Source organism: Ischnura elegans, chromosome 1 (assembly GCF_921293095.1).
Source record: "Ischnura elegans chromosome 1, ioIscEleg1.1, whole genome shotgun sequence".
NCBI classification, from domain to species: Eukaryota; Metazoa; Arthropoda; class Insecta; order Odonata; family Coenagrionidae; genus Ischnura; species Ischnura elegans.
The window spans coordinates 24,683,937-24,705,687 of NC_060246.1; the positions used below are offsets into that span (position 1 = coordinate 24,683,937).

At 36.7% G+C, this 21,751-nt stretch overlaps 2 protein-coding genes across 4 annotated transcripts in view; one reads left to right on the forward strand and one right to left on the reverse strand.

Annotated features, from left to right (window-relative positions):
• Window positions 1-56: 56 nt before the first annotated feature.
• Window positions 57-16,367, forward strand: LOC124157412 (RAB6-interacting golgin). Of its 3 annotated transcripts, XR_006864592.1 has the most exons (8): window positions 57-247; window positions 355-434; window positions 3,741-4,030; window positions 4,110-4,250; window positions 4,329-4,533; window positions 5,220-5,408; window positions 14,963-15,297; window positions 15,387-16,367. XR_006864592.1 is itself a non-coding variant. In XM_046532109.1 (6 exons), exons 1-5 carry the CDS (start codon window positions 163-165, stop codon window positions 4,510-4,512), a joined length of 780 nt encoding a protein of 259 aa, XP_046388065.1. In that variant the 5' UTR covers window positions 57-162; the 3' UTR covers window positions 4,513-4,533; window positions 5,220-5,607. The 3 variants fall into 3 exon arrangements, 1 of the variants encoding a protein (XP_046388065.1); XR_006864590.1 differs by having other exon boundaries at window positions 14,963-16,367; XM_046532109.1 differs by lacking the exons at window positions 14,963-15,297; window positions 15,387-16,367 and having other exon boundaries at window positions 5,220-5,607.
• Window positions 16,368-16,459: 92 nt separating this feature from the next.
• The window catches only part of LOC124157368 (calpain-C), a 95,127-nt gene continuing 89,835 nt past the window's right edge, over window positions 16,460-21,751 (reverse strand). The window contains exons 15-18 of the mRNA XM_046532042.1: window positions 19,748-19,895; window positions 17,567-17,683; window positions 17,415-17,473; window positions 16,460-16,778 (exon numbers count right to left, since the gene is read on the reverse strand). Of these exons, the coding sequence (XP_046387998.1) occupies window positions 16,752-16,778; window positions 17,415-17,473; window positions 17,567-17,683; window positions 19,748-19,895 (351 nt within the window). The 3' untranslated portion in view covers window positions 16,460-16,751. The remainder of the gene's footprint in view (window positions 16,779-17,414; window positions 17,474-17,566; window positions 17,684-19,747; window positions 19,896-21,751) is intronic.

Below are 21,751 nucleotides of genomic sequence, written 5' to 3' on the forward strand. Positions count from 1 at the left end.
CCTAACTCACTTCAAATTCCCTAGCAGTGTTTCACTTGTTATTTCATGGGGGGTAAACAACAAAGAAGTGAAAAAGCATAATGCGTAATATTTATTGCCAGAAACACGAATCCTCTTGGTCAGAAATTTTATTTATTATTTCAACATTTGTTTGGAAGAAACATGCAGGGGAAATGGGAAGGTTTCACGGATGAGGATTTGAAGTCCATGTGCGGAAAGAATAAATCTAAATCTTCAGCTGCCTTCGGTATAGCTTTTATCTCATTTTTTACCGTAATTTACGTGTTTTTATTTGAAATATTAATGTTTTTAGCTTAATCGCCCAAGGTATTGACAAGCACAATTCAATTTTAGTTTCACAGCACAGTGTCGAAAATTTCAATCAGAAGAACATGAAGGAAGCCGCGAAAATAGCCAAACAGAACAACAGTCAGGTTAGATTCAGTATCATATTTTAATTCTTGATTTGCATGCTCTCAAGGATGTCAGTGAGTTTGGTAGAGATTTCACGTCAAATTTTTAAATTTTGGTTCCTGCATGTGTGTAAAATTTCTTGTAAGTAGTTGAGATTTTTTTGTGATTAGTTCTACAGTAAGCTATTCTCGTTACCCTACCGAACCTAATTATGTTGTTGGCATTAACACGAAAAATGATGAAACTGCTAATTGTTTTGGATTGACTTTTATTCTGTTTAACCCCCGCGTTTTATGTATTTTCAGCTAATTGAGTTCCCTGCTAAATATTTCACATACTGTTTTCAGTAGATCAGAATGAATTTTGAAGCAGCCTACTGTTTTTCAGTTGATGTACTGTAATCCTTATTATTTCTACTATTCACAGTATCACATCATCACACATACTGTGTAGACATCTTTGACCCGACAGCCCTCTACTGTTTTCAGTTGATATTTGATTAAGTCTGTCGAAACCAGTGTGCAATTGTATGAATTTTAGTAGTAAACTATCGGGATATATTAGAATACTGTAGGTCCACTGAAACAGTAATGTGAGTTAAGTGCAATTTGTGTAGAAACAATTAGAAGTCAACTAAGCTATTGCTCTGATGATATTAATATACACTAAAGAGCAATCCACTACAGTAGGAGACAGTAAAACATATCCTACTGAAGCCAGTTGACATTTTTAGCAGGGCTGGTTGAAATTGTCTACAAATCAGTCCTTATGTTCTTAATATGCCCTAGCTGTGTTAGACGTGTTTTCTCATATTTAAACCATCGCTATGACAATTTTTTGGGCCTATAACCCCTGATTTTAAGTAAGTTTTTACCGAGAATATTGGCATTGTTTTTCAATATTCTGTTTACAAAATAGTTTCAAGATGTGCATTGTTTGCTGACTGGTTCTTAATTATAGTTTTGATTTTAGCATTTAATTTAATTATTTTTTGATTTGGTGCTTACCGGTGGAGCAGCCTGTCTCCGAGGCCTATATGACTAATGCGAGGAACCCTGTAATGCTCCAATTGCATTATTGAAGTTTTGATGCTAATCAATGATTCTGAATAAACAGCTTCCAACCTCAAATTTTAAATAATGAACTTTCTCACCTCCAATTGCTACTCACAAAATATTGTTGTTATTCTGGTATGCAACTTACCCACTTGTGCTACTGTACACCACTTTCTCTGACCTACCTGCTGTTACAGCTGTTTTCAAATAGCTATAACAGTGGGTCTGGCATCCAACTTGATCGATGTATCTTTTCCGTCTCCCCTCACCATTACTTCATCATGAGCGTCTCTAGTTTTCTCCTTAGTTGCTTTGTTTATTTCTTCCCAAATCATTTTTTTTATTATCACGATCACTATTGACTTATTGAGTTGACCTTCCGGATGATAGGTTCAAGTACATAAACTTAGCAAAAATTATTTTATGGAAGCATTGATAACTCTGTTTTCTTGTATGTTATTGGTATTTTTTGAGGAAAATGAATAAGGAGGAATCAATAGAATTCAACCGGATTCTGCATACGATCTGAGCTGATTTTGCACACACTTTTTAAGATTTCAAATTTTGCTGATTTTTTTGACATAGCAGCACAGGAGCGGATCCAGGATTTTTTTTGGGGGGCACAAGGGCCTGACAGGCATACGGTCTTCTCATTTTTCAGATTAAAAACAACTACTATACGAAATATTCTCTATAATATGAAAGTTAGTAAAATGAAATTAAATTATAAAGGCTCCATAACACACAAAACAAAACGATCATAACCTTTTCGAGACGGTGGAGTTCTCTCCTTAGCATGACTGCTGGACTGAGCCCGAAGAGACTTTTCCGTCCTCTCCTTACAGAGCATTTTTGCAGGACATTCATTAAGAAGGGTCTTGCAGATAATCACACACCCTCAGCTCCAACCTTTTTCGACCCTTCCTTGCGGGGACTCCACATTATCTCGGACTCCGAGGGTAGTTGGGCTCCCTCCTTTCGGGGTTAATAACCCTACCAGTGGCATTTGTTCGCTGTCAATCACGCTTTGTTTATATGAATTAGCTGTATGGATAAATGTTGCTTGCACATAAATTGCAGACTTTGAAGTGAATACCTTGTTTTATTCTAAGAATTGTTATATTTTGAACAAACCTCTACCATCAATATTAATGCATTTAATGCAGCAACAATTTCCATGTTGATGTTTATATTGAAATCGGGATATAAGATACTATATATCCTAGAGTTTCATTTAAAAATTGTAAACGCTGCTCAAAAGACAGGGAATTCAATCATAGTTTATATTTCTTGAGAAAAGAACAAATATTTATTTCAAAAACTGACTTAATGAACAATTTTTACAGTTATGACTAGAGTCCTCCTTCCAACGTGGGTTCTCCACATCCCGTTGTTGTATCTTTTACCACTGTCTCTACTCTGTACGCCTGTTTTCACCCCCTTCTTCAAAGATGTCAAATCCTCCCCAACCTCCCCCTTTCTCAAGGGTATAAATGAGATTTTCAAATGTTTTGCAGTGTCTTGTACCAGATGATGGCTCAGTGAGCCGAAACACGTTGTATGCATTAAAAAATCTTGTGGAAAAGTGCTACGATCTTTTATTTATTTAAGAATGAACAATTGAACAACTGCAGTCCCTCACCACCAAGAGGGGTAATATAAGACGAAGGGTCTGGGTACCTGCTCCCAGATTTTGAGGGTACGGCCCAAGTCCCACTTTGTTGGGTCCCAAAACTAAGACTTTGCGACCTTCATAAAAGGGGGAGAGCAAGTAAACGTATATTTTTGGCATTCGTTCGCTTGTGGAGAAAGATCTCCGACGAAAATTTGTGGCTATCGTCTCGTGGGTCAAGAAACGCCCTGCCGCATCTTTTCGTCATTCGTAACGAAAAGGTTAATGATAACCGTTTTAAAAATCTTGTCTATTTATCAATCGTCAGGGGGGGGGGGGGGGCACTGAATCTGCCTATGTAGCAGCATTTGTTTCTATTTGCTAATGCTCTTCAAACAGATTCCTTGTCTGTAAGGAATTCACTTAACTATCTGTCTCCCTTAAAGCATTTTTATTGTTTAACGAGGGTCTACTGTATTCATTCAGTGATAGTTGTGTTTTTTGCCTAACTTTCAGGATTTAGTAGTGCCGTTTGTCTGATCTGAAATCTGGTAGTTCTATTTTTATCAAGCTTGCTCCAATGCCTAATTTGATGAACTCGTGCTCAATTTTATTCGAAATATATATCCTGTGTGATTTATTGGAATTCTTTTCATCAGGCCAATCAAATGGTGTGTGATACCAATGCATCTTCTAAAGAAAGTGTTGCTGATGACAAATCATCTTTGGATATCGTAGAGGCCTCCTTAGTAAAACATGAAGAAAAAGAAGAGTCTCCAAACGTGAGCACTGTGTGCCTAAAAATAAAGAATGATGTAGCGTATGAAGTGCTGCGGAATGAGGCTAAAGTAAAAAATGAGAGTCTTTCGGAGTTTCACTTTCGACAAAAGATGATGGAAGAACAAAATCGGAAAAAGAAAGAATTACTTGCCCAAGCTCTTGCTGAAAGGTATGGTAATCATTTTATTATTTACCATTATATTCCTTTCTGATGAATTACATTAGTTAAATTAGTTACTTCAAATTAGGAAGAAGAGAACTCATGCAGAGGCCAATAGATTACACAAAATCCAAGAGGAACTCCAAAAGTTAGATAATTTGCTCAGTAATGACGTTTCCATCCTACGAGACCAGATAGAAGCAGCAAGTTTGGAGTACACAGTTGCACAGTCAGTATAAGTTTCACTATTTTTTTTGGTACCACAAATGCTAATTTTTTAACATCTAAATTTCTCATTACTTCACAGGAAACGATTTGACAAAGCAGAAAAGGAATACCTAGATGCAAAATTAGTATTAACTGGCAAACTGGAGAAAAAGGAGCTCTTAACAGCTCACTTGTGTACTATAATTGAGCAAAATGAACTGAGGAAAGCTCAAAAGTTATCTGAATTAATGGAGAAATTACAAATTGCTGCTTCAGACACATAAGGGTTAATTGAACTTCATCCTGTAAGTTTTTATTCATCAATTGGTTTTTAATAAGTCCTTGAACTTCATGAATAGTATGGATACAGTGAAATTTTAGGGCAGCAAACTTACCTAACTTGAAATTTAAAAAAAAACTCAATATTGCAGAGTCATCGCACCATTTCTGGGATCTTCCCATACATAATGAATGCCAAAAAACCATCCCCAGTGAATGAACCTTCGTAATTGCTAAACATCAGAAAAAATTCATTGTTTTGACGGGAAACATAGTATTGACTTATAAAAAAAAATTCTTGAAGTTTCTCTGTTGTGTGACCCAAAGCATCATTTATGATACTTAAGATTGGGCATTCCCATTGGATGCATAGCTAATAGAAAGCAAGAATGACAGTGTTTATTTTATGACAACTTATCACCTTCCTGATGTATCTCCATTACTGCATTTGTCAATGAGCTATCAGCATGAATTCTGAGGCATTCGTTTAGGCATTACAGCACAGAACTTTTTGAAATTGGGCTTTGTAGGTCAATTTGGCCATAGTTTGTGCTTTATAATGGAGACTGTGGCCACTCTGCATAGTAGGGCAAACATGAGGCAGTATGGAGGTGTATATGTTAAGATATTTAAATGAACGTTATTAAAAAATTTAATCCCAGTTATGTGCCACATATTCTGCATCTGTAATAAACTCTTTTTGTTCTTACAGATTTGTTTACATGGAAGCAGTGCCAAAGACAAGTGTGTTGCTGTCTCTGGAATGAAATATGTACGCACAAACTTGATCCACAATGGTGCTATGGATATTCAGATTTTAATTTTTATACTGACCTGTGTATGGGGAGTGTACATTTGGAGTGTATTATGTCCCAAAAAAATCAAGATGCTGAAGATTGAGGTACTAAATTTCTCATTGAGAAATTAATCTGTGTTGATGTTTAATCAATATTGTATCAAATATGCTAATTAGCTGGTTTAGCATATTCATAATTGCTGACTGATATGCAGTGTGATGAGAATTTATTCCGGACCTATTGTACACCCATGTCTCGTATAGCGCAATTTCGATTAGCGCAATTTCGATACAGCGCAAATTCGTTCCTTGGGGAAACATTGCAACGCAGTGTAGCCTAATCACAAATCTTAAACGCTCTCGTGATAAAACGTGACCTTGCGCTAAGTACACACGAAATTGCTATCATTTTACGCATATTAATAGTATTGCTTGCTTCAAATCTTCTAATTTGTTTATGTATTAATCGAAATCTATTGCTGTGCAATGGCCAAAAGCATTACTCGTCATTGGGTCCAGATAGTCGGCCTACCGAAGTAATTTATCTCGTCTCCTTTACAGAATGAGTTAATTTAGATCATAAATTAAGCGTGGGGCTAGTGGAAATGAGTTTTTTTAAGCAATACTGGTTGAGACGTAATTTTTGCCGTCATAGGTTATCGGGCGATTGACTTCCAGGTAGAGGGTCTACGCTAAAACCTTCAAGGTCATCGGTATTCACGGGGGAGAAATGCAGCGGTGGCCGAGTTGCGTATGAATAGCATCAACACATAAAAGGGTCCGCAATTGAGTCTCAAACACAATAGCTTCGTTCCCTCCCCGCAGTCGTAGGCCCTCTGCGTCTCAAGAATACAGTTCAGCAGTAGAAGGTGATTTCGATAGAGCCATGCAGAGTAAAAACCAAGAGAAAATGACAAAAAATAGGAACGCGGGTAGAAAAATCAAGAATTTATTAAGAAAAACCATAAACCTAGAAGCGAAATTGATATAGGTCAATTGCTTTGAAAATGGAGAACGTCAAAGCGATATTGCGCGGAAGTTTAAACGCACGATGCCTTATTCTGAATAAAGACGAAGTTAAAACATCGGTGACCTCAGCCGCACCAACTTCAACCAAGCGGTCTACACATACGGAAAGTTCATAGTGAATCAGTACAAAAAGACGAGAGTGGTAATCGCTCCGAGACATTTAGTGAAAGCTCCGGTTGGTTCCAGAATTTAAACGGCAAGCAGGTATTTTCAGTGCAGCGATATCAGGTGAATCTGCAAGTGTTGATAGCGCAGTCACCACAACATTTTTCTGATGAACTCCAAGCTGTGATTGAAAGTGGCTCCTTTCCCCCTCAACTAGTTTTTAATGTTGACAAGACGATATTCTTTTGGAAAAGAATGCATTCTCGTTCATTCATTTTCAGGGAAGAAAAACCTGGGTCAGGTTTCAAGGCATTTATAGACTGTTTCACGTAGCTGCTAATGACTAGGAGGACTTCAAATTAAAATGATTTGTCATTCATAAACTCCGCTAGCTATGAAATGGCATTCAGAGTAGCATTTGCCTGTCATTTCGATGAGCGACAAAAGGGCCTGGGTGACACAATAGTTGTTTTTAGACTGGTTTGAAAAATCGTCAACTGCCGGCAATGCATTACGAACCCCTGAGATAGCAGATGTTAGCCCACCCGCACGACAGGAGGGAATTTCAAAAGCTCGTAAGAATATTTTTTAACGTGAATAAAAGTCTTCAAATGCGTGCATACTATCTTTAAAGATGTTTTAAACTATAAACATTTATATAAATAATGTTTTCTGAGGCTATTTATGGCAACATATATGTTTTAGAGGAAATTCAATACCCAAGACCTATGCTACCAGGAACGCATCCCTATCTTCCCAATGTTAAAACGCTCTCATATAACGCAAATTCGTATAGCGCAAAGACCCCAAGGAACGCATCCCTTGCGCTATACGAGACATGGGTGTATTTTATATTTTGATAATTTATTTGGTCAATTACCCATGCTTATAGAATTATAAATGAGTTATTGGCTAGAAGAGATAATGTTTTGAGTTTAACATGCAATGTTGTCCTCAGTCAACATGTTAAAAGAAAATTAAGCAAAGGCGTGCTGAAAAAATTTTCAAGGTGAACTTATGAAAGATTTGCACTAGGGGATAGTTAAAGTTAGGGAATTTTTCTTTCACAGTTGTGATTTGGCAGCTTATCCTACCTATGCTTGTCAAACCATTCTTTGAGGTCAGTTTATAATTTGTGAGAATCTTGAACATTTTTCCTCGTGATGAGAGTATAATTCTTAAGAAAGTAAATTGTGTTTGAAAAGAACTCTTTATGAATAGGAGGAAGGAGATAAAATCTCAGTTACTTTGTGAGATAAACAAGCCAAAAACTTGTTTAAAAAAATATGGCATTCATTTTGGTCACATGATATGATACTGATTTGAATATGCTAATGATGAGGATTAGTGATGCTCCAATTTGTACAAGTGTGCAGTACCATGTGCTAGGTGTGAGCATCTGTTGTGTAGTTACTGGCCTAATATTGTCAACACATTGACATATTTATACATTTGAAAGAATTTTCAAAATATTAATGTGATTTGAAGAAATCCTAAGTGCCTTTTTTGAGCAAGGAGTGATAAGTGCTTTACAAGTAATTTATTTCTTCAACATTATTGGATCATATTGATTGATATGATTGGCAGTGGAATTCAGGTTTATCATTTAATGCAGGTTTATTGAAAAAAAAATTGGCTGATACATATTAGGAATCGAATAAATGATTTTCAGTGTTTTCCAGATCCATGTGTAGACCTCTGTACTATCCAGTATTGTTAGTTCTTGCTTTTGTTTGGAGCTTTATCATTCACCATATAGCTTGTCCTGATGATTTCTTTTTACCAATTATGATATACATACGTGGATTTTAATACCATCTATTTGGCAGATTCATAAATTATGCGTGTACAGCCAAGCAAGTCTTTAGGTCTAGCTTTCTTGAAGCCATCTCTCCCTTGCATTCCTCAACGCACTGCAGGGATACAATATATTGTGTGATAGCCTTTCTTAAAATTGCCATGGGAATCAATGATTGTGGATAGTGTAGTGATCTATATAGTGGCCAAGAAAGGTGAAGGTGTATGGTTTGTATCAATGCCTGCTAGATTTTTTCTTACGACAATCAATGGTATTAACTACCATCATAAATCGCTGAGATTCGTGCTCAAATGCCACTTTAGTGTTTCATCCCTTGTATTTTAATTTATGCTCGGTAAACATTTGTCCAAATTCAGTCCTCTTCAAACACTTAGGAAAAGTACTAGTACTCATATTTAATTATGTACTTTCTTAAATTTTGGATTTCATAGCAGATTTTTTGGGTGTCAGTGTTAAGTCACTCTTTCCGTGCTTCAGCTTAAAGTTTTGTTTGGATTTGTGAGGGTAGAGTGCCTCTGACTTTTGAATTTAGGGAAGGTAGGCCGGCAGGCCAGTTCCTATCGTTGTGAGGATTTTTGTTTGGGAATGTCATGGTTTATGTTCATCTACGAAATTTTGTTTACTTTCTTATATTTTGTTGGAAATCGAAAAAAAAGTTTTTTTTTATTGGTCGCCTATTTCTTAATCCAATTTGCAGCTAAAAATGGACAGCTATAACCCGTTCATAGTTAAGTTGATGATGTCCTGAGCTCATGTGGAGCTGTTCTCCACTTCTGAACTATTCCATGTCCTTGTAGATGGGCTTCACATAGTGCATTGTTGTCTACAATGTTGTATGCGATTCCATCTCTCTGAGAAAAGGTTACCCCATTCGCGTAAATGAATTAGATCTCTCATGATGCCATCAACTCATGAAATATGGACTGCATCTTTTGTGTTCATTTGTTGAGATTAGGGCTGAATGAGGAAGATTTTCATCTTATCTTTCCCTTCTGTCTACCAAATTCTTTTAATGAACTGTGATTTTGGAGTGATTGACTCCATTTTAATTTGATTTGAACTTGGAACATTTTGGTCTGTAACCAAATGTCCGAGCCCCTACACTTGAATGCATCAACTCTAAAATTATATTATCTTGACTGTGCAATGAATAATCTTAGGATCCTCAGTGTAGTTTTCATTGGGGAAGTATAACATATATTAACTCTATACTTATCTCTATTGCTTGTACATACCGTATGTACGTAATATGTTGAATACCGTATAAGCTCGTGTAAGAGGCGCACCTTTTTTCCCAGATATTGCAGCCGAAAATGGGGGTGCGCCTCTTACACAAACTTCTTATCTTCCCCCCCTCCCCTTCACCGGTTGCAAGTTCAAGGGGAACTGAGTGGCCTTGGTTTTCAGCGTGAGTCAGTCATCTGAAACCCTGGGTCAAAATCAAGCGGCAGGCAGGGGAGTTTCTCCCTTAGTGACGTATTTTTAAAATGCTCCTGTTTGAATTTTTTGCAAGCATCGCGCCGTCACGTCGGTACCTCAGAGGTGAACATTGAAAAGATCGCGCGGGGTGATTCGCTCCGTAGCGCGCGCTAAATTTATTGCCGCGAGTGGGCATCCCGCGGCATTTATACTGCATATAGTAATATTGGTGTCAAAACCTGCGGTTGAAAAAATTCGAACGAGTGTGCTCATTGTTGGACTTAACAGTGGATAGAAGAAATCGGAAATGCTTATAAGTGAAGAGCGCTGAAGGAGAGATCGAGGGGAAGAGGGCTCCCTCCCCTCCGTATTTAAAGCTACGAGCGAAGGAGAAAGGGAAGAACACGTCCGATCTTGCATGTGACGTCGTTGCCTTTAAAGCGAAGGGGCGAAGGCGCAGCAATGTGATATACGCAGTTTGCGTTGCCTGAGTTTCCAGTCCGTCTCGTCTTGTTTGAATGCGCTAATGCTACGCTTGTTTCTTCCGAAATTGTGCTGTTTGGACTATGTTGAATAATAATAGCCTTATTTTAGCTATAAATCTTTGTGTCAATCAATTAGAGCTCAAAAAACTTAAATGCTGTAAGATATACGTCGCGTTAGGTCTAATTCTTTTTAGAACCTCGTGCGTGTCATACAATTGCTGAAAGATATCGAGATATCTTCGAGCTCAGAAGGTGACTCACGTAGCATTTGACCTCCAGAAACTCGGGGAATTGAACCTGGTAGACCGAAAAAGGTCAGTTGGTGGAATGGGGTAGGGATGAAACACGTTTCCTCTGTTCCCCTGTAACTTGATATTTTCCTGTGGAGTCTCGGAAAAGAAATAAACGGCAGAGGCATTAGCTGATGGAGAGCCGAGTGTAGTTCCGTTAGGCCCCTTGCACACACACCGATTTTGGACAGCCGGTAAAATATTGGCCGATATTTTACCGACAAAGCGATGCTTGCACACACGCCGGATTTATACCGGTCAAACGATACGTTGCTAAATTTTTGAGCCGGCGCCGGCGATCCACAGTGACAATAGCCGGCAGCTAAACGGCATTTTACCGGTGCCGGCGTGTGGTCGGTACGTGTGCAAGCTCCAATGCTCTCCCATTGTTCACCATTGGAATGTGGACGGCCGATATTTTACCGGCCGTCCAAAATCGGTGTGTGTGCAAGGGGCCTTAAATCTACGACGTGGTTATTATCCTACGGCGCTGAGATTGCCCCGATTGTTGTTCAATCTCTTGGGAAAGCTCATGCCATTTGCCTGTCGTGTTTTGCCTTAAAATTTTCCACGGCTGCAATTCTATTGCAATACTCCTGCGAGAGCTTTTAAACAAAATTGTTCGTGAGTAGAACAAGCAATGTAGAGCGATGGCGTATGCAAAGAGAGGATCGGAACTCTTTCTACTCCCTCTTATGTCGCCGCAGTTATCAAAATTTCCTCTTTCAAATAGTACTGAAAGAGGACATTTCGATAACTGTCGAAATTCCAGGCATACGTCTGCAACACCGCACGATAGAACAAAAAAAGTCGCAAAATTTTTTTTCTTTATAGCTTCGATCCTCAAAATAGGGGTGCGCCTCTTAAACGTGTGCGCCTCTTACACAAGCTTATACGGTATTAGTGGAGAAATACTGACAATACCATAGTGAGTACTTACAGCAAATATTGTATCACTAGTGGGAAGATTTGTGTATTATCCGAACACGATATTTCATTCTTGGCTGATACATATTTTATATGGTCTAGGATCCTTGAATCTTTGGACTCATATTTGAGCTTTAAACCTCTTTCCACTGAAAATCAGCTCATTTTTTCAACACTTAAAAATCTCATTTTTTTCCGTTGTAAATAACATGTGACATTAATTTCCAGCATTTCAGAAGGTGATTAGCATCAGGAAATAACTAATTCAGAATCTTGCAAAACAATGCATTAGGTCCTTCAACCCTTGAATGGATGTTATTAAGGTAGAGAATCAATTAAAATTTTTAATTTTCAGCAAATAATCTTGACACCCCATTTTTTTATATGAACAATGCATTTCAAATTTCTGGAATTATTCTATAATAATTAAATATGTCTCAAACAAGTACAAATGGATTTTCATCATAAAATATTTTATTTAATTTTTTTGCACCCACATTTCTTTTTAACTTCAACATCACTCTTATAGGCATCCCTTAAACACTGGTTGCAGTACTGATATTTTAGATGAGAGCAATCTTTAAGAAAAGAAAGCATAGTTGAAGTAAGTCCTATTTTCTTTTGTTCATGGAAAGTATCGTGATGATGAGTTTATATAATTTGCATGTGATTAAGCATATTGTTGTACTGCATTAGCTGCAAAGCAATTTTGTTTTTGTTCAAAATTTTGGGACTTTTACATCTAGTTCTTAATTTCAGATAAATCCCTCAATTTATCTTTAGATATTTGGACGATTGATGCTAAAAATCATTAGATTCGCAAACAAGCATCACTAATGGCCAGTGCTTGTAGTGCCATGAGGTATTATGCATTTCATACATTTTGTTGATCACATAACTTCTGACTTCATGAGATTGGAGTCATTGCTATTATTGTTATTGATTCATCAAAATTTTGCCATTTTTACAGAGTTTTAACCTCTCATATAGATATTAATATGTAATGACCTCGTGACATGTGATTTGGTCTGGAATGTGGGAGGATCGGAGAATCAGATGGGTAGTTCAAATTCTGGCATTATAAAATGTCAAGTAAGCGGAAGTGTTGGGCTAAAATAGATCTCATCACTATAAAGCAAATACAGCCGACCCCTGATTATCCGGCTGTGGTTTATCCGTGTTACGGATTATCCGTGCTTAAGTTTACACGGAGACGGTGTAGTTCCCGACGTCTGGCAGTGGATTTTCAGCATCAGTGCAAAATCACAGCGCGAATCTCTTTTCAGGATCCGTAATCTTGCAGTTAAGGATGCATGGTTTTCGGTAACCAGGTATTATGTGGAGCAGTAGGAATAAGAGTGCATTCACGTTATCGCCGCTAAAAAGATCGAGGTTGGAAAAAAAAGCTATCTAAAATAACGTACAGTGAGCATTAATATTGGTACATTTTTTTATTTACGTAAATTACATGAAATTAAAGTGAAAGTTTGTATTATTCGTGTTTTCCGATTATTTGTGCTCCCCATCATTAGCCCAAACAATCAGGAGTTTGCTGTTTTTTGAAATACATTCTTATAGTATTTTCCTTCAGTTTTGTAGAAGCTGTTGAAAAAGTTTCACCTCCAAAATTTGGTACGAAAAATATTATTTGCGAAAGCCAAGGATCTTGGAAGACCTCACCCCTACAAGTAAGGTTTAATTTATGAAAAAACTGCTCATAATTTCTTTTAAAATCCCTAAAATTTTAAAAAATTAGCCTTATATTTTTAATACTTCAGTACACTATCATGTTTACCAAGACTTTCAATGTTAAAGAGCATACGTTGTCTGTATTGTTCCCCCGGTGCTGATGATGCTATTTTTTGATCAGGGAAAATTTAGACCTATGAATGTGGAGGTTAGGGCAAGGAAATGTTAAATCTTTCGTCAAATGAAGATTTGTCATTGAGAGTCTGGAGCTTAATTGTAATTAGTAGTTCTTTTCATTTAGAGAAATATGGCACTATTGATTAATCCAGCCATTGAAACTCAGCCGTTATGTACCTATGTGCAATAATATTTTATGAATTTTTATTGTTATTTATCTATAAAAACTAAAAGATAGTGATATTATATGGCCATTTTTCAAATGGTAATAATTATATTTTTTAGATGATAAAATTTTACCATCATGCTCGAGTTAGAAAATGAATAAGTTTTATATTTTTGTGTCAAGTTGTTGTATCGTAATCCTGAATCACACTCCTTTTTCCTCTGCCCTTGAAGGTATTGCTCCAAGAATGGCTTTTTGGGCACCATGAACATATGTATTTGGTTAGAGGGATAATATTCTGGATCACATGGTTATTTTCATGATTTATGCCAACTACCCCATTGTTAACAGCTTCCCTTCTACTGCAAGCCTAATATGATTTTCTGGGCTCAGATTGATTGAATCACCAATATTACAAAAGAGGATCCTCAAGTTAGCCAATGGATGTGTTGTCGCACATCATGATTTAAATGGGTTTACAAAAGTCGCCTCTTGCATTGTTAGCAGGCAGAGCAATCTGAATTTTACAATGAAATAACCTCTAATTTGAGCTCTTTACCAAAATTTATATTCATTGTAGTCTGACCTATCAAATGTCTAACTTTTCAGTGCTATTCGTATAAAATAGTATTCGGCAAAATATTTTGATTACTGAATAAAAAGCAACTGATGCTGAAACAGAAATCAACCTTCTCTTGGACTGGAAGGAACCTCCTTTCTGTAGTCCTCTTCGGTTGAATGTTTCCAGGGACAGAAAAGGAAGCACTATTTCTGAAGGCATTACTGAAAGTGATCCTTGGAGCTATGGCTTGAAAGGGATGGAAACAATGATTGGGTGATTCAGGTCATACACAAACATAATTCTTTGTTATCTGATGCTGAGGATCTAACTGAGCATCTAAGCAAACTTGGGTTTTCACCAGGATATTGGTCTATTTCTGAAGGTGGCATTGCATACCACTTAGGCCCTCCAATTACCTGTAAACATTGTTTGTCGAGCTGGTGAATATAATACTTGCATTAGAGAGCTACCTTAATGTTTACGATCTTTTATATTTTTCCTGGAATTAAGGGGTAGCCCCCCTAAATCTTGCCACTGCTGTTGCTTAGACTCTCTAGTGTTTCTGTTTGCGGTTTAAAATATCCTTGGGATAATTGTTAGTGGATAGCTCATTAAAAACCAATTATTGCTCAGCAAAATTATTTATTAATTCCTTTTCAATATGACTATACACCTCATAAAAACCCAATAGGTACTATAAACATCTAGCTCTTCTCTCTCTTATCGAGTATTATTGTCTTTTGGCCAATTGAGAATTTTGAGATGGCTGAAGGAAATGTTTCAGAAAAATGTGTACGCATGTGAAATACAATCAGTATTCAAAGCACATTCTACTGTTTGAATACAAATTTATGATTTTACTTTGATAAATCTGTATAATGTTGAAATATTTTATATTTTACTGAAATAAATTTTATGTACTATTGCACACTGTTAATCCTACTTTATTAATGTGATTGTCCCTTTGTCTATTCCCATGTTTTGATTACAGATGTGGCAAATGTCAACTATTGAACTATGGTTGACATTTTCAGTCTGTAGCCAATGAAATCCTCTTTAGTTCAACAGTCATTCAAAATATCACCATTTAATAAGAAATTTGGACTGCTCCTGGGGAAAAGAGGAAAATGAATACAATTCAAGTCCTGGCCCTGTTCATGGTAACATTACCTCTGCGTTGGCTCCTCTACTCCTAAGGCACTTTCGTCATCTGGCCTCATTGGAGGACAATCTTGAAAAATTCAATGAAGAACTAAATGCAGCTCACAAATTCACAATGGAACTAGAAGAGCTTTACTTCATATCTTTCATGAATGTTTAATTAAGGTATCATAATGGGTCTCAAAAGAATGACTTCAGTGAATTTGTGCTGATTTCAATATGCACTGTAATTGCTTTCATTGCTGGAACTTCAGATGGCATTTTAAGGAATGAAGAACAGGGGTTCATTTTTCATCCGGAGCACCTCAGAATACCAAAAAATTTAATCCCTATGATGCATGAGGTGGAATGATGAAAAACAAATCATAGAGGTGGGAGAACACTGACTGCAAAGAAAAACTGAGAGCATCAGAAGTAGTAAAGGAGGGAAGACTGTTTCAAAGTAAGTTGTTTACCCTCTTTTTTATTTCTTATTTGCTTCTTTTCCCATAGTACCGATTGAAGCATATGTCGATAGTATTGTGGCCTATCTTTTTTACCTCATGTTTTGTATACCTCTTTCGCAATCTCATGGTGGCTGGAGTTAAATGCAACTTTCTCTTTTCTGGCCACACTCACACCCTAGTTCTCCTGGGGCAAAACTTAAGGAATCAAAGTATCTATTTCAGCCCAATGACCCCCAAAAATTAGTCATGTGATTACCTGGGTCAAATAAAACTGTAAAATTACAATAAGGGCTATTTTACTCTTAAATGGATTCGCCACTGGCAATACTAATTCACGTGCCTTGATGCAACCGCAGTTCATTTCTCTTGCCCAATCAACCTTCTCTGATTCATTTGGGTATTCTTTGAAGCTTTCAAGACACTTGCCTCCACGCACCCAAGAATTACGACAATGTATTGGCATATAAGACCCCAGCAGCAAGTAGATATTAGTAAATGTGCTGCTCTCCAGTCATTTTGGAGCCTAATGGCTGCCAGACTTGAAAGCCTTTAAAACATTTCCATGCATAATGGAAATTTAGGTAAAAATGTTTTCTCCCGCATAAATTAATGGATCATCATGCACGTAATAAACATTTTACTGAAGTTCACTTGGGATATTCTCAGTCACATCACCCTCAAGAATTACGTCAGTGTATTGGGATATCAGACCCCAGCAGCAAGTGGATATTAGTAAATGTGCTCTCTGTTATCACACCACACACTGTGATAGTCTGGAGAAGTGAAATGTACTCCAGCTCGTTCAAAGTATGACATCATGACGTAGATGAGTGGGGGAAAATGTGTAAATCAATGCATCAAGGTAGCCAAAAATGCATAAATTTTCATAATAATAGATATATCCTTTTATTTATACAACAAATTTATACAAAATTGGTTTTCAGCCTTAAGGCATGATTCAAGTAAATATATACAAACCTCAGTTGATGCTGAGAAATATCTCAGGAACTCAAACACACACGCACATAACCCCAGTTCAATTATCACTTAAGCAATCATTCTCACTGTACAACAAAATCAACAAACATGGAAGAAGTCACTTTCTGATTGATGAGTATTTGAGCAGCTTACTTTTTTCATTAGTTGTGTTTTCACCATAACGATGCAGTTCCTTCAGCAACTAAGAGATGATTTCAGCCACTGAAATAGTAATTCAAAAATTTAATTAGTGAAATGAAAAAAATCAACTCTCTTCTTCATTTAAAAATGTTTTAATCGTGGAAAATTTCTTTCTCCAGATTATTTTTTGTGCTTGATTTTCCATATTCCGTCAAACAATTTCAATTGATAGCAGTGGCGTAACTATATGGAATATACTTCGGGGGGGGGGGGGGGGGGGGGGGGATGGCCTGGGGTGGCGATCCCCTCCCCCAGGCAACGGTGGTCTGGGAAATTTTTTTAAAAGGACATGCTTAGAAATGCAATTCACATCATTTTGTCATCAAAATGTTAGCTTTACTGAGATGCAGTCATTGTATGTTAAAAATAGACAATATTTAAATAATTTTTTCCTCTGAGGCTTTGGGGGGGGGGGGGGGAATCCATACCCTCATCCCCCACATAGTTACGCCACTGATTGATAGTAACATTAAAAATTTCATGGGATTAACATTTCCTTGTCTACATCACACGCCAATGCAGCTTCCAAAATTGGCAAATGCATTAGATCATTGAGCTATTTATGTAGTAACATCAAGTAAGGTAGCATTTCCACTGAGTTAAGGTTCATATTTCATAAATAGTAAGTATCTTCAAAAATGAACAATTTTCACTTACTTCTGATAATGTAAGCTTGACACTGCCATTCTGCAAAGGATCTTTAGAGTCAAATATATCTGGAAAAGCGACAAAACAATAAAATTAATTGAAAAGGAAATTTTGTACTGTGAAAATCTCTGACAATAAGTAACATGAAATATACAACTTACTAAAAGCCACACTCAGATGAAGGATGACGGATACAAAGTCACCAAAGCGAAGAGTGCCGTCTTTCCTCATATACCTTAGTATTAAAATAGAAAGTACATCTGTGCTGAGTTGGAAACCTAAGAATGAAATAGAAAGACTATTATAATCCGCTCCGTATATGGTTTATGAAATGAGAAACTATTGAGAAAGAACTGGATGAATATCGCTAGAACCAGGGGTGGCTCGTCAGGTGAAGTGAGTATTGAGCTGTTTCACCTTTATTTTTTACTTGAAAAGCAATCCATGCATATATGTATTTGGAAATTCAAGAATTTACAGTAATTTTAAATCAAACTGTTGAAATATCTGAGAATAAATTGCTATCAATATTCCTGTTAACCCTTAACCAGTGACGTGAAATATTTGTTACACTACCAGTGACGTGCGGTCCGGGAGACCGCGATAAATCAAAAATTCATAAAATATTGCTATGCCATTTTTATTGTTTTGTTTAATTTTTCTCTGAATGCTTACCTATTTTAAAACTTATATTAAAATTTTTACACTCCCAATATGAACCAATTTGTCATAAAAATTGTGATTTGAAGCAGGATCAAAAAACTGACGCCAAAAACACTTGAGTTAAAATTATTATATTTATGTATCAATATTTCGCCAGATTCAAAAAAGGCCTTAAATGTTAAAGTTGGAAGGCAAAGTAGTAAGTAGCCATGAAATTTATCCTGCTTATTCCTTTTCTTGATGCATTCTTAGTAAGTGACGTGCGGTCTCACAGACCGCTAATCGAGTTCAATTGCAAATTTACAGAAATTAATAAAAGGAACGTTAAATTTTAAGAGTGGGATGTCCTTGTTATGCAAAAATATGAAGCTAACGAGAATTATAGATATTTTGAAATCTTAATTTTGAAAATATTCATAATTTTAGAAATGCAGCGGTCTCTCAGACCGCACGTCACTGGTTAAGGGTTAATAGAGCTGATGCATTCATCAAATGGCAACCTTCATGTCATGTGGACTAGATGAAGGGTTGGCTATGGCCCCTTGCACACACACTGATTTTGGACGGACGGTAAAATATCGTCTGATATTTTGAAGCTGTGCTATCGTCTGGTGAAGCGGTGCTTGCATACACGCCGGAATTTTGCCGGCCGAATGATCACTTTATTGTTGTGCCGATAGATCTGGAAAGTGAGAAAGCACAGCGAGAACTAGAGGAGAACGGCCGGTCGGGCGGTAACAATCCGGTGTGTGTGCAAGCTCCCATTTGTCCACGTACGCCACTGTATGGCCAGCGCCGGCGATCCACAGTGACAATGGCCGGCAGCTAATCGGCATTTTGCCGGTGCTGGCTCGAGGTCGGTGTGTGTGCAAGCTCCAATGCTCTCCCATTGTTCACTATTGGAATGTGGACGGACGATATTTTACCGTCCTTCCAAAATCGGTGTGTGTTCAAGGGGCCTTAGGCTGCAACAATATGCATAGCTTTGGAGAAGAAATGAGTGTACAAGGTGGGAAATTTGCCAGTTGCCATGACAACTTCCAGCTCTATACTTCAAATCTCTTAGCTTGGGCAGTAAACTTCTGGTCACTTCTTTAGTATCACACTCTTACTGGGCAAACAGTTTGTTTGCGTTACCCACATGATTCCCCCACCAGTTTTTCAGTGAATGCTCACCAAAAAATCTGTGAAGCTTTGTTTCACCTATAATTTAATCTGATTTTTTCTATACTTTTAATATTGTTTACAATAGAGAAGATAAGTTTTGCTTCGAAACAATTTACGTCATAGATAAATAATATCAATTGCCTTTGAAACTATTTCCTCCATAAGAAGACATTATCAACTGCCCACCTCAATGAAACACTTAATTCTTAATCAGAACGAGATTATAATTACAGTTTGCTTTCAATATGACAATATATTATTTTTTTAAACTTATGTGGGTACAGTCATATAATGGAATTCTACTGATCTTGATCACATTCGTCATTACCGTAATATAATTTTTACTTAAACTCCATTAACTAGAATGGATTTCAGAATTTTTCCTTGGAAAACTTGATGCCATTCATAAATAAGTCAATGTAATTTTTAATATCAATTAGTCTTTTGTAATTACACCATACACAATCTTTACATATTTTACCACTAAGAAAACACAAAATCTCTTTACTCACCAATTTCAAGAAGGGCATCTCTTAACCTTTCAGCTTTTAATATTCCTGTTTTTTCTCTCGTGTGATTCTTAAAAGCCGTTTGCCAGTATTTTAAGCTGCACATTAGATCTTTAAAATCTGAAAATTTTAGACGACCTGATCCAGATATCTAACAATTTGTTAAAGTCAGCACATTGATTGAAAAATTAAATTTGAAAGGTTTTCATGTCTACTATTTTACTACATATTAAACTTAGAATACATAATGATTCACCACATTTTGTTTTCAGTACTAATTACTTCCGAAATTGTTAACCTTAGTTATTTTTAGTTAATTAGCTATGACATAGTTATTCAATTTAAGTTGCCTTCACTCAACAGATCATAATCTACAAGGATAAAACTCAGACTCTGTTCTTTTCCTCTTCATCACGAGGTCTTCACAAATTGCATTCTTGCATTAATACAGATCTTCAACTGAGAGAGTATATTAAATTTCTCGGTGTCCATATTGACCCACTTTTGAATTGGTCCTATCACATTGAGAACATATGTAAAAAAAACTAAACTCTGCCTACTATTTATTGTCTATTGTTAAACACTCACTTAGTGTTGAAGTGCTCAAAAGTGTATGTTATGCTTATTTTTATTCTCATATATCATATGGTATAATTATTTGGGGTTCATCATCCTTGTTAGATAAAATTTTTATTATCCAAAAGAAGATAGTAAGATCCATGTGTAATGCCCAATTCAGGAGCCATTGCCAACCTCTCTTTATAAAATTAGACTTGCTTACTGTGCCATCAATCTATATTTATTGTACTTTGGTTTTTACTTGGGAAAATTTATCTTTGTTTAGTAAAAATGAGTCTTATCATAAACACAATATTAGACAGACATCAGATCTACATGTTGTACAGCAAAATTTTAAGGTCTCTTCTTTAGGTCCAAGAGTGATGTGCATCAAAATGTACGATGCCCTTCCTAGGCATTTAAAAAACATTGAAAAATTGTCTACTTTCAAATACCAGCTGAGGAAGTTTCTTATGACAAAGTGTTTTTATACTGTGGATGAGTACTTTTCGTAATGTTGAACTGCTGTGCCTTTGTGGGTGATTACTTTTTTTTCTCTTATCTTGACCTGTCCTATGCATGCATGTAATGTCTCCAGGATATATAATTAAATAAATAAATCTAATCATGAAATTCAGAAGACCGTTGTTTAAGTAAAACGTGCTTGAGACAGAGAGGTAAGTCTGAATGCATACAGCTGTATTTGACAAAAAATTCTAAAATATCCCAATTGCCATGACCTTTTCTTTTCATCAAGTGTACTCTTGGTCCCCAAAGTCAAATGATGGACATCAATGCAACCCCCAACACCCTCTTTCACAGGCTGCCAGAATGCTGGTCACCCTACAGTGGGTGCCAAGGAGGCAACCACGGTCAGCGGTAAATTAAAGAGGGGGGTTGCAGCAAAATTTGAAATATACCTCATTTCATTTTTCGAAAGTTTTCATGTCAAAAGCTTAAAAGTAATGCTTAAAGAAATTTATGAATATGTAAAAGCCATTTCCATATGCATATCTGAATTCGGACGTAATATCAATTACAAGCGAAGTTCCTCCAGTGTCAACTCTAGATCTCATTCAAATTTTGCCTGGTGATAGTAAATGGATACCCATGTGGTGTAGTTTTTGTTTCAGCCGCAAACGCTCAATACTTTTCGAAATATTAGTGAAGGAAAGTACAGGGAAAACACCTAAATGTATGCAACCCACAGAAAAAATACACAGTCAGAGCTCTTAGTCCTAGCAACGGAGTATAAGGGTCTACTGTTGCGCAGCGGCTTGCACAAATTTAGGCATTTTCCTGTTCCTTCTGTTGCTTGTCTCTCGAAAAGTATTGAGCGTTGGCAGCTGAAACAAAAACTACATCTCGTTGCTATCCCTTCACTATCACCTAGCAAAATTTGAACAAGATCTGGTGGTGACACTTGCGGGACTTCCCTTATGAGAGATA